The sequence below is a fragment of the Anas platyrhynchos genome, chromosome 4, assembly GCF_047663525.1.
Source record: "Anas platyrhynchos isolate ZD024472 breed Pekin duck chromosome 4, IASCAAS_PekinDuck_T2T, whole genome shotgun sequence".
NCBI lineage: Eukaryota > Metazoa > Chordata > Aves > Anseriformes > Anatidae > Anas > Anas platyrhynchos.
Window position 1 is genome coordinate 66,275,780 of NC_092590.1, and position 14,034 is coordinate 66,289,813.

The 14,034-nt window shown below is 35.3% G+C and overlaps 1 protein-coding gene across 5 annotated transcripts in view; it reads left to right on the top strand.

Moving 5' to 3' along the window:
• SLC2A9 (solute carrier family 2 member 9) overlaps positions 1 to 14,034 on the top strand; it is a 127,024-nt gene that overhangs the window by 74,914 nt on the left and 38,076 nt on the right. For all 5 annotated transcript variants that reach the window (XM_027457389.3, XM_038178145.2, XM_072037778.1 and 2 more), the window contains 2 exons: positions 2,336 to 2,446; positions 12,454 to 12,555. In XM_027457389.3, the coding sequence (XP_027313190.1) occupies positions 2,336 to 2,446; positions 12,454 to 12,555 (213 nt within the window). The remainder of the gene's footprint in view (positions 1 to 2,335; positions 2,447 to 12,453; positions 12,556 to 14,034) is intronic.

Here is a 14,034-nt window from a genome sequence, read left to right on the forward strand (position 1 = left end):
AGTAAATTTCTCTCAGTAATGTCCTAGAGCAATGTATTTACCTGTTTAATGATACACAGGCTGAAAAATGTTCACTTTTATTGTTTTTAAACACGTACATCTTGTTAATTTTTACCCTGATTTGTTTTTGTGCTGTTACAGATGCTAATAAATGCAACTCAGAACCTCATCCTGTCTTCACTGTGACAGTTTTTTAATCTACCTGTTTTACTACTACTCTTAAGATCAATGATCAGTCATTTTCCTCTGTAAAGCCACTTGTGAAACTTTTTGAGTTCTAGTTGTTATCTTTTGGCAAATGAATTCTGTAGTTGCCTGATTAAGTAACTCTTTAGCATCATTTTTTTTCCTTGTTCTTTTTCAAGATCTGTATACCTGCAATATTGCCATTATTTTCTAGAAGTTCTACCTACTATGCGAAACTGATAAAGAGAACCAAATGTCTTACATAATTTCTATTATTTTTATTTATTTATTTATTTATTTATTTTTAAATTTAACAATCTTGCTAACTTGTACTCTTGTAGTATGTGGAAAAATGACATTTTTGTGCTACCTTGTTTTCCTTGTAATCACTGGATAGGCAGATTAGGAGAGGTGAAAAGGATGTCGGAGTAACGGGTCCCAAATTTTTTGTTAGGGGTCACAAACACTTCAGAGGGAATTGGAGCTGATACTTTGTTTTGTTTCAGTCTGCACTCTGTTTCAGCAAGCCAAAGAAATGTGCAATTAACACCAGCACAGGTGACATGGAAGGCAGACTACTTCATATAGCAAAACTTGCTGCTATCACTGGTGAAACATCTGTTTTGGTGCCAGCTGATGTAGCAGCAGTGGGCATAACATTCTTAAGTCAGCTTCCCCTTATCTGAAAGGTGGTATAAGTGAGTTTTCAGTCCTTGGTATTTCATTTTGCTTTTGTTTAATGTAAGATAAAATTGATTTTTTCCTTTGGCCCAGGACAAACAGCTTCACTGTAGGATTAGTTGGGAATTTAGAATTACTGATTTTTTAACAAAGCTACCAAAACAGGTGTAGCATGTGCATAATATGTTGGCAGACAGCAGGGTTTTCCTCTTGCGATAAAAACACTTTCATTCATCAGAAAAGCCTTTTCTTTAGCAGTGCTTGCCCTGTTAAGTCTTGTCACGTGGACAGCATATGGAAAAAATATCACTGCTGTTTTTATGCTTAGTGTCATTACTATATCTGCCATGCGTTAGCTCTGGCTTTCAATTTTGTTATCACAGATAATCAGCTATGTGTTACAATTTCAGTTTGTTTTTTTTTTCCTGACAATCAATTGTATCAATTGTTCTTCATCCCCTCCAGTGAATCTGTTATCTTTTCTCTCTCAAAGTCAGTCCCTCCTTGCTTGCATGGATTTGGCAGCCACATTTTTTGGCTAGTTCTTTGTTGTAACATCAAGCCCAGCATAAATATTATATGGTTTGAACATTTTTTGATGTGAATGGGTCTGCGATACTTACCAGACTTTTTATTTTGAAGTATTACCACTAGATATATATTCTCTCTGGACATTGCCACTGGATGTGGTTTTATTGACCAAACATGAATGTCCTTCTTTAAGTTGGCATGCATGTGTTTCTGTCTGTTAATGACGGGTCCTTCTAGCCTGTTCATTTCATCCTAAAAGCTGTTGTTTACTGTTCACCAAATGACTCTCAGTCTAAAGGTATCTTTCCTCTCTGTTGATAATAAAGAAAGATTACAGTGATTACTTAACTGCAGATGTCCATGTTGCAGTGAAGTTAAAGATAAATCTCACACCTTCTGTCCAGAAAGAAGGTTTATGTGGTGCCCCTCACTCTCTCTCTCTCTCTCTTTTTCTTTTGTTTTGTTTTTTGTTTTTTTTGTTTGTTTTGTTTTGTTTTGTTTTTTGTTGTTGTTTGTTTGTTTGTTTTCTGTTCTGGCCTCCATTGTTGCATGCCAATAAAGAGTTCTGTAATGCCACCCAAATTTATTTTTTAGGTGGTGTGGCTCAGCCACATGAAACCTTTTTGTATCCTATTGTTCAAAGTGAGTTAAAGTGAGTTTCTTTGATTTACTCCTGAAGTGAATTAAGGCAAATTGAGTTAAAGCTACTTGTAATTCTGTCTGAGTCTCCAAGCAGAAGTGTAACAGTGTTGTGACTAATCCACCTGAAATTTGCACTTTCCCTTCATTTGTCATCCTGGCCAGCCCTCAATCATTCAGTAGTGCTCCGTATTTTAACAAGTCTGGTCTCCGGCAGAAGAGATGCTTGAACTGAATGCTAATAGCTTGTAGTTCAAGCCACAATGATTAATATCTCTTTCTCTTCTCTCTGATATAGATCTGGTACTACACAAACAACATCTTTGGAGAAGCTGGGATCAATCCTGAAACAATTCCATATGTTACTCTAAGCACTGGTGCTGTCGAGACTTTGGCTGCTGTTTTTTCTGTAAGTGTGGTTATAGAAGTCAATTAATGTGCTTAATATTTAAATGACTGATTTTATTTCCTTATACAGGTTGAAAATAAACAAAGTGGTATTTTGAAGTTTTAGTGTAGTAACTGAAAATATATATTATTTCTTGGGTTAACCCTAAACCCAGTTGTGCTTTGTAAGAATAAGGAGGAGGAAGGCTGTAAAAGCAAGGCCCAAAGAACCGTAGGTGATAGCTCATAAATTACCTGCTAGAGTGGCTATTGTAGCAGTTTATCTTAGAGTCTTCCCATGTACTTGCTCGGAAGGAGGCAGTGTTGCTGGTGATGGTTTGGGCATAGTACAGGAAGGGGCATTGAGTGTGGACTGCAGAAACAGATGTCTGTTCAACATGTTCTAATGCCGCTTATTCTATAACAATTTATGAACAGTGTGGGAAATTTTTCAGCCATTTAAAACATGGGAGTAAATGTTTGTCACCTGGCTCATTGGAAAAGCCATCACACTACAACAAAATTGTCCCTTGTGGTGTTACATTCTGCTGTCTCATTCACTGAGGGCAAGCAGGCATCCTTTCATAATACATGAGCTCTGTAGGTAATGTACATTTACTATGTGCTGAACATAGAAGAGGATGTTACAAAAGGTACAGAAAAATATCCATTCACATTCTTTTTTTTTTTCTTTTTTCTTTTCTTTCCCATGTAGAAGTTGATTAGGATAAAGTATAGGTTAAACAAACAATTTAAATTCAGTAGGTGACTACACCACTGATTGCTAAAGGAAATTCATTTCTGTTTGCACTGCAGTATATAAGAAACAATGAACAGGTCTTTGGAATAGAAAGTTTCAAATAAGCAAGTACTCTTTTAATTCCTTGCTAGAACTTTTTTCATATCTTTATATATTCTACACCAAGTGTATTTGCAAAATACTGGACACAGCAAACAAGCATTTTTAAATGTCAGAAGAATGGCTTCAGCAAAAATACTTTTCAGTGGTAGAGCAGCTGCTTATGACCTGTAAAATGTTAAACTAAGTCCAGCTATCAAATTCATTTTCTTATAGTCTGGGACATAAGAAACCTAAAAGGTCACAAATATCTTTTTATTCTGATCTTTGTAAATTTCCAGCAATCTGCTTTTGGATAAGCCATCTACTTTCTACTTTTTTTTTTTTTTTTTTTTAATTTGGGGAAATAGTTAAATATGGAAAGCCCTACCTCTTACAATGTCTTTTTTGCATAATCCAGAAACACTTCTTTCTTACAGTAATTTAAGTGAAGAATACACCTCTTTTGTGGAAACAGATGAAAATTACACAGACATGATTCCATGATATTAAAGCCATGATAATTCCATGATATATAAATAGGGTCTGTTGTCTTCAGTACCTTCTGTGCTATCAGTTTGTGGAGCTTATTCAGAGCACTCTGTTCATACATAATGAGGTGGTTGTATGGTTGTGTGGTTCCTTGGTATGTGTGGTAACCTTTTTATGCATGAGAAGAGAATATTTATTTTTTTCTGTTCAGTCTACTTTCTGTGTCACTGGAAATGCTGATGTACTAATACCCCACCCCCTTCAAATTTGCTCTTTCAGTTCAAGAGAAAAGCCTTAATTTTATTTCAGTAATCTTCATATTTCAGTAATCTTTCATTGCTGCTGCTTAAAGGAACAATATTATGAATTCATTTTTTCAACTGAAAGTTTTACAGCTTCATATTTCTATAAGTTCCTCTAAACTTCTTCCATGCCTAGAACTAAGGATGGGAAATTTCCTTCCACTTCCAATTTCTCAGCTGCAATTTTTGCTGTTTAAATATATATGTATATATATATTTAACAGTGTTAAATATGGAGTCAGATGTGTATGTCTGAACGACATTGCTCAGAGGGAAAAATGGAAGAAGTAGAAGAAAGTGAGGAGACATTAATATTCCTTGTATATTTTTATTGTGCTTGCCAGGGTTTCAGTAAATACTCCTTCTATCAGTAATGGTAATATTTAATTATTTTTTTTGGTATGTTAAATGGTCATGTGCAAAAACTCTGAACTTTAGTAGAATAATTGGGGTTCATCCATTGATGAGCCCTGAGTAAATGCTAAAGAAATAGATGGAGCGAAATATTGAATAGATTTCCAGCTGGGAGACATGTCACAGAGGGAAGACATCTAGCTTGACATCATGCTTTGAAGCAGGATACAATATCATTAAAACATTCCCTGGTAAATGCTTGCTTATTAGAAGTCTGTTTTTTAAATTCTACAAACTTAGCTAAACTTTGGTAAGAGTGGTTACTGTGCCTCTTTTTGTATTTTTCAGTAACTGAGGTTAGTTTAATTTTGTTGTCCTATTCCTAATGGACAGAAATAACAGTTTGCCAGTCTTTCTTCCATGTGGTAATAGGCTGATAGAGATAGAACAAAATTTGTGAGAAGATTCCCTAAACCACCATAAAATAAAAGGAATCTTACTCAGATTAAGCATCCTGTTCCCATTTTTGCCATCTGTGGCACCACATTTGGTCTTTATGTAATGCTCATAGAAAGAGACTAGCTATGACTACGTAGAGAAGATTATGCCTTAAGCATTTCCCATAAGGTGTTGCATAAGTTTTTACTAATGTGCCTTCCAAAGCCTCTGATGGAGAAAAGCCGTGCAAAGCCTGGAATGAGTTAAAACATAATTCAGTAGTAGAACACAGAAGAACATAGGAAATTCTTTGCCATATCACAGAGAGGTCAAGACAACTAGCATAAATTGAGGGAGATAATGTTCTACTCTGGGATGTCATGAGAAAGGGGCATTCAACCTTTTCTCAGTTTGCTTTAATGTTAATAGATCTTAACATACAAGAAGGAATTTCTTCCTCAGAAAATAACACATCTTAAGACAAGGGTATCCCAGACACATCAGTAAGTGTCCTCATCCCCAACTGATTTCCTCCATCATATGCAAAAGGTAATGCAATTTGTCTCCACTGAAACTCTGTTGCTACACTGGTGTCAGTGTAGGAAGAAATACCTTCCAATAACAGTCAGTTAGTTTGTGGTGAGTGAAAAAAAAAAAGAAAAAAAAAAGTTGTGAATAGTTTCATCTTGAGGGTTCTTAGGAAGCCTTCTCATAATGTGATTTTTAGTGAGAATTGTTATGTAGTCCTGTGTGACATTATTGCACTAGATCAGAATCAGCCTTCATCTACCCATAATCCCCAATACTGTGTAAGTAGAGGACAATGCAGGAATGGGGCAAACTTGGCATTTCCCCCTTTGCTCCCCTGGCCTCTCCTGACCCTGACAATCTGCTGCACAATGAGTACCAGAATTAGAATTAGAAGATAATATCTCAGTCTTAATAATCTTGATGGATTTTTTTCTTTGCATGTGTCTAGTTACTTTTCAACTTTTAGAACCCATGGCATCCTAAGGCAGTGAATTTCCCAGTGTAACTACATATTTTATGAAAAAGTCCCTCATGTTGAGATCAGAGAATATCAGGTACAGTAGGTGTGGACTGTATGAAATCATAATAGTGTGGATGCTCAGTTAACTGCAAAACTATCTTTAGAGTGGTAGCTATCAACACTTCACTGTCATACAAAGAAATATCTAGTGAGATCTGTCCTGGGTCAATTAGTCCTAAACCTCATTAGTAACATGGGTGAGGTAACAGACAGCCTTTTATAATCACCTGCTTCATCCAAGCTCACCAAAGTTGAAAAACTCAAAAATGTTTGCAATAACTATAGAAGGCCTAAAAAACAGGGTTTGTGGCCTGAAATTGGTGAGATGAAATTCAGCAATGAAAGGTATGCAGTGCTGTACTTTGAGAAAGAAAAAAATCATATGCACAAAAACAAAATGTCATGTGGAGCTGTGTCAAAAGGCTTGCTGAAGTCAAAATCTATCATGTTTTTCATTTTCTTTTCATCCACTCAGCTTTCTCCCTGACAGTGAAAGAAGTCACACTGATCTGCACTGAACAAATCTGTTTTGACTGTTCTGATCACCTTAGTATCTTCTAGCTGCTGTCAGACTGTTTGATTGGTTAATAATTTATCCTAGTACTTAGGAGAGGGCAAGAGTCAGACTCTGACTTCCTTCTCCCCATGTAATAGAAGGTAGGTGCTCTGTTTGCCCAAACCCAGTGCTCTCAAACATTGCCACTGACTCACAAGATTTCTGGGATTTTCACTGATTATGAAAACTTCGTTTTTACTAATAAATTTTGAGGTAGTAAAGGCTGATTTGGTGGGAAAAGTGACCTGGCACTGAAGACTGTTAACATTATCCAAGAGAAATATTTGTGCAGCTTATCATCTATAATTTTAAGATACCATAAATAGTTGCCTCCATGAGCAAACAGTTGGCTTCCAAAATTGCCTATCACACTAATCTGTTTTGCCTATGTCATATTTAAATTTTGTGAAAATTTAAATGATTTACTTTATTCAGACCCACAAAAGCATTAGTGAGTATGTCTAATAAGTAACATGGAAAAAAAAAATCAATGATTCATTTAGAATATAAAATACTGAATTATTTTATATGCAGGGACTCACTAATTACTCCCTAGTTGCAAATTCATCTTCATTTCACAGCTTCAAATGTAAACGTGTGGAATCTTTATGGAGCAAATTTATGAGTGGAAAAATGCTTGGATTTATGCCATTATATTGGAGAAAAGGAACCATAAAGAATTAGTAGAAAAGAGATACTGACCAAGAAACTTCCCAGACCATGGTATTTGCAGACAGCTGGAGTGTAGGTAGCCGCATATTTACTGCAGGGTGAATCACAGGTTGTGATCCTATTAATGCATACAACTTCAATCCAGAAATGGTCAACATAATCATTTTTAGATAAGGAAATTAAAGTTCTAAATGATTTTATTACAGCTGTGTACTTCTGGACAGGCAAAATTGCAGGTAAGGAAGGGATGGTGTAATGCCTTCCAGGAAAAAAAAAAAAAAAGGTTCCTTATGGAAATCTACCTACAATACCACTCCTAAGACCTGAGGGATAGTGAGTTAGAAACTGCATTTCTTTGGTACAAATCTTTCTTCTTTTATTCAGAAATTGAAAATTATAGACACATCTTATTTCAAGCATTGATTTTTTTTGTTTTTGTTTTTGTTTTTGTTTTCAGTCTATTCAAACTGATCTACGTCAGGGCATTCAAATACCATCATTAGAAAATAAAGCACCAGCTATGGTAATTTATCATGGACCTAGTCTATCTTTTAGAAATGTGTACCCAGCACAAGACAAAACCTGGCATTTTTAACAAATAAATCATAAACAGAAGGAACTTTACTTCAGGAATACCTTCCTTTTGTTGAAGGGACACAATAGGAATTAGTGTTTGTTTGTTTGTTTGTTTGTTTTTGTGTGTGTGTGTGCTGCCTAAGAGCTGTTCCCAGGCACTACTAAGGCAAAGGCAGCAGGCTAGAGCAAACCCCTACATGGGCTGCATCTTGGTGTTGTAATGGTTCAACAGCAGTTGCGTATGGAGACCCTGTGCTATGTGAATGGAAAAATCCACCACCACGTCAAGTTGATTAAGGACACTTTACTGCAAAATAGAAACTTACAAAGTTCTAAGAAAAAAAATAGAAAATCCTTTGCTTAATAGTGATCTCTATAATAGTACCTACAGAAGGTGTGAGGTATCATCCCCTTGTGGCATTAACATAGATACAGGTAGTGATATGAGTGGCAAGGAAGGCACAGACTGATTTAAGGTTTGTACTTATTTGGTGAAATGCAGAGCTAGGCCACTACAGAGCAATTTAGGGGCTTAAATAAAACACCCTGTTTCCTTGTTTTGCAATTGAATTTGCAATTCATACAGCAAAAACATATACAGAGCAATAGGAATCAAACCCCATTTGTTACCCGCGGTCTTTTGTTACTCTTCTTCTCCTGGATGCAAGAAACTATGCACCGTGTCATAAATAGACATGACAGCAATGTAAATGTGACTATTCATTTCAGCACAGCTATTTAAAAATGGAAATAACACAGAGTTGGCTTGTTGCATTGTCTGAATTTAGACATACAGTCTTGCTTGGATCTATATCCAAAATACATGAGAAAAAGTATGGCTACTCTTTATGTTAACGTATAGATCAAATTTCTGTATAGAGCTGAGAAATGAAGAAAATCTAATAGGGTTTTGTTAGTATGATTTGGGGCCAGGAAATAAGTAAGGAATAGATCTCCCATTTGGGCTGTAGAACTCGCTTACATATTCATTTTTTCCCCAGCTTGTCTGATCTTTTTTAATGCACTCTGCTTTCATTATGTCAGCCCCAGTATCAGCAGCTGACTCAAGTGAAAAGATTGACATTTGCTTTTTAAACTTTATTCACAAGTGGTTCCTGCCAGACAAAAGAAAGTTATGTTAACTGTTAACTTAGTTTGCATATTGGTTGCCTTATCAGCAAATGTTTGTGTTGAGAGATTTTGATTGCAATATTTTTTTACACATTTTCAATAAATTCTGCTGTGTTAATTACCATGACTCTGGGTATAGGTTTCTACAAATGCATGTTTGTGATCACACATAAGTATCAGCATCCACAATTTGGCAAATAATTCAGTGCACTATCACAGAAAACAGTTGTAAGATTCTTTTTATGGCTATACTTGAGCATATGCTGAATTTCTTTTTGTTTCATTTACTCTACCACATAGTATATTTTGACTTGTTGCAGGTCTTTAATAGGTAAGTGTTGCCAGTGCTAACCAGTGGAGCATTCAGAACTATAAATACTTGAAAACTGGTGAATCATCTTCTACTTCCTATGAGTCATAGGCATCTTAGTGGGTTTTGCAAGATAACAAGATTTGGATTTGTATAATTAAAACCAAAAATGAACTTGTCATCTGTTTACAACCTTATATATATTTTTTTTTTAAACAAAAACAAAAACAAAACAGGGAATCTTCAGGGTTTATCTAAGCATTTGTTTCCATCAAAAAAAGGGGAACAGAAATTTGAAATATTGATGCATTGTCATAGGTTTTCTTAAGAAATCCTCAAAAATAAATTAATTTGGGAACTAAATTTTAGTTAGAAATACTGTTAACCTACACAACTTCATGGAATGGCTGCTGAAGCATCTGTGTACTTAAACAAATCAAAAAATCCTTTTAGCTTTGACCTATTCATACTCCCTGGATGCTTCTGCTTTGCCTCCTGAGTGCCTGCATCCCTGCACAGGCCAGTAGCAAAGGCACGGAGCCATGGCTTTCCAAATGCAAGCGTAGCTTTTCACTGTAGCACAACCTTGTAATTCATGGCCAGGAAGGGAGCATGGGTTTGGCTGTTGCACTTGGCTTATCCTGAGCTTGACTCAATGTAGAATCCCATTTCAGCAGAAACTCATTTGAATCTGTGCCATAGGCAGATGTCTGGGTGTTTTGTTTGGTTTGAATTGGAGATGCAAGAGGTGGGCCATGCATTTGAACAAATTAGAGGTGTCTTTGGCTTTAAACTGGAAATAGATTGTTTCTCCTTATAACTGGGAAAGTTAATCATGTCTAATGGAGAAGCCTTTGCCTTCTTAGTATTCTATAGATTTTGTTGAGTTGTTAGTGTGATTTACTTAGGATTAACTTTGAAAATGATTATAACATTTCCAGCAATTTGGGTACATCACAGTATCTGTGTGAATAAGTACAAAATTGCTGTTTACTTTCTCCAGTGAACAAAGTTGGTCCGTTCTATAAATAACAGAAACTGCCACCAGGAATTATAGTTGCAAATTCTTTGGGGCAGAAACTGCAGGAAGCACCCATAAGTTGAAGCATTCAAGTTCCTCAGTGCTGCTGTATTAAATAAAATAACAATGACTCTGTAAGACGATGAAAGATTGGGAAACCTGGCATCAGCTCACAGAAAAGAACTGTTTCATGTGGATTTGTTCTGTTGTCTTCCCCACTCATCTCTGGATAAGATAAAATTTATATATATTAGAAACTATTATTCTCTTCTCTAAAAAACATATGGAGCTTGCAGATCTGATGTATTTGTGCCTGTGCTTTGCTGCTCTCAATTAAAACTGGGAGTTCCTCACCAACCCACCTAGATTTCCAAATATGTCTGGACTACTTATTCTCAATGTATGCAGGTACAGGTGTATGTACATATCTCCTTGGAGTCTTCGCTTACTGGCGTTTGCTTCACCTTGAGGTTGAGAGCCAGAAACTGTATAGCACTTTTTTCCACATTTTGCTCTGTATATGAACCATTTTTCCTCTGAGGGAGACATTCATCCTTCATGCCTTTTTAATACAAAACCCACCAGCTGGTGTAACACTAAGATTGTTTAATCACAACCACCAATCTGTAATTGAAAAAGTAAGGGAAAGTCCCTGGTATGTCAAATTATGGTTGTAGCATCCATTGCTGAACACACTGCAGAAGTCTCCATCTTCTAATGGACCCACTGGATAAATTTACATCCTTCATAGTTATAAAAAACGTCTCTTGGTTAAGTTTGTGTGGCCACATGTATTTGCAAGATGGATTCATTAATCAACGTTCAAAATATTTGGCATCTTGTAGGGTTTTGACAGCATAACAGCTGCAGTTTTAGAACATTTGGACTCCATGAGTGCAATGTGAAACCTTAATAACATCAAGTCTATTTTAAACACTGCTCTGAAATAAATTATATTATGGAATCTGTGGTAACTGTCAAAATGAGTATACTTCCTCATTTAAAGAAATAAGGAATGCTAAATCTAGCTGCAGAGCTGCTAGCTGTGTTCTGCCATGTCATGGTACTCTCTGGTGTGGAAGTCCACCTCTTCAGGGTAATGGGGATGGCACGTTTTGAAACCTCTTCTAAAAACTGCTGGTAAAACTGACATTGTGGGAGAAGTGCTTACACATGAGGCATTTCCTCCTTGAACAACTATGTGCTTTCCTGTAACACATTTCTTTTAGATGCTCATAGTGGAAGTCTATGTTGTCTCCAAAAATTAAAGGTATTGCTCCAGATTTAATTTTATTTGCTCATTTAATCTTTTGCTCAAGGGATGTCTGAAAGACCGATTTCAGTCTCTACCAAATAACTGTGTGACAGTCATGTGACTCTGACTTTAAGATATTCAAAATGATACATTTTGGGCTTCATAAAATTGTTTTACCCTTCTCATAACAACACCAATTGTAATCGATAATTATGGTAGTTGTCAATGAGAATAATGTATTAGAAAATATTGTAATCTAAAATAGGTATAGCCTATTTTAATGAGTCTGACTGGCAAAGAAAATTCAGTTTCATATTGCAGCTTTTCAGAAATCTTTTCACTGTGTTCTTTTCTAACAGAATAGTATTCAAATTTTCTGACTGTTAACAATGTTGTGTTATCCTAAGGTGTTAAATATAAATTCAAATTGTTCATGAATGCACAGGTATCTGTTCAATAATCCCTTGTCCTAGTGAGGTTTTCTGATGGATGGATTTCTTTTATATGGCTACTCAAATTAAATCTAGATGATGACTAAATCTGTTTTTTTTTTTTTTTTTTTTGCTTTGTTTTGTTTTTGTTTTCTGAATTCAGGTGAACCAGAAATTAAAAACAAATTGTAGATTAATAAAAGTTACTTAACCTAAGCTTTTTCTTTTTTTTGCTTAAATCTTAAACCTTTCAAGTTTATGTTGAAAGAGATGTTGAATGAGCTGTTGAAATTAATAGTTGAAATGCAAAAGCAAGGAAGTAATTTCTTTCAAAATACTGACATTTAAAAATTGTATATTTCTATATTATATAATTGTATATTATAGGAATTTAGTGAAAATTTGTAAGCAGTTAAATCAATGTAGAATTGTGTAAACATAATTGTGAGGACAATTATAAACATAGCATACCTGATATGTAGTACAAAATCAATTAAATTATATTTATTTTTGGTCTTCATACCAAAAGAGCATATTACATGGCATTACATTCTGACCAAAAGAGCATATTACATTGTCTGATGCCAATTTTTGTTTTCCAGGGCTTAGTTATTGAGCGGCTCGGACGCAGGCCTCTTCTCATCGGAGGTTTTGGGTTGATGATTGTCTTCTTTGCAATTCTTACCGTGTCTCTGACTTTACAGGTAACAACACAGTCATTAGATATTTTTGTTCTCTCTTTTGTCTATTCTAAACACCAGTTACTTGATACCTGTTTGCCTCAGTGTTCCTCTATAAGCCAATCCTTTTAATTGGTTTGATGTAAGGATTCAAAGGTCTGTCTTTTGCTTTTTTATAAATCTGTTGTTTTGCTTTTTTATAAATCTGGTGTTTTCAAAACACTGTAGTTAGCTGTAGTAGGTTTTGCATTAAGAAACCATAGGGGCCTTGAACATTCACCTCTCATCAAATGAAAGACTCAGGCATATCATGAACTATCATGAAGACAGGTTTACCCATAGCTGGGAAATATTATATTCTATGTTTTTATCCTTGCTTGTAAAGCAGTCTTCTTTCATACTATTCATAATATTTCATACTATTCATAATATTCATTATACTTAGGCTTGGATAAGTATCCATGTTTACTCTTCTATCAAGTCACATATTTTTATTAAAATTATAAAGACAGCCTTTGCAGAACATCTGCTCTTAAGTTTTCAGATGTTATTAGCAGTTGGTTCTCCAACTCTTTCAAATGGTCAAAGGATAATTATTAAAACAATCTAAATACTGAGCCTAATAGACACACTGCATAATAGACAGACTATAAGAGAAAGCCATCAGAAAATGGGGGTCATTATTTAGCACTGAAATAAATAATTACATGTTTTAGCAAGTGTATTTTACAGTGCCACTTAGGGCACATATATGTATCTTGTATAATACATATGTATCTTGATCAAATTTGCAAAAACAGTAAAATTCTAATAAAAACTTTGCTGATGGAAAAAATAAATAAATGGAGAGACAGAAAGAAAAGGGAATCCCTGAGTTTTTCCTTATCTAATAGTGTTTTTATCAAGAATTCATGTAGACAGTTAAGAAAGAGTGTCCTGAAAACTCAGTAGAAATCATGCAGAGTATTTCATGTTCCTATCATTTAGAGGTATGAATTGAGAGAAATCTACTTTGGAGTAAAATAAAAAGATTGCCTTGTGAGGAAAACAGGTGATTCCATTTACAAGTCCTTGTTGCTTGCACGCATGACCTTTCTTGTCTGCAAAATAAAGTTATGGCTAAAAATGCCTCGAATGTGGCTTTCATGTGCTATGTGAAGTTTCAGATACAGCTGTCTGACCCAAAGGCAGCCTTCTATATCTGGACTTCTGCCCAGCCTTTAACTGGAGAACTTAGAAGCTCTTTGGATCATCATAGCTGCTCTTTAAACATGCTTGAAATATCTGAGGAGGACAGAGGTGCAGAATCTGTACAATAGAAAGAAAAACTCTTTTCCAGATTGGCTTGAACTTTAGCACAAGAAGTTGTAGACCTTTAGAGTTGTGACTTCTGTGGTGCAGGAGACTGGCTAGTATTTCTCTACATGGATACCACAGAGAGCAAGACCTTCTATGCAAATAATCTAATAAAATTCTACAGAAATGTGATTTTCTAAATTAGTC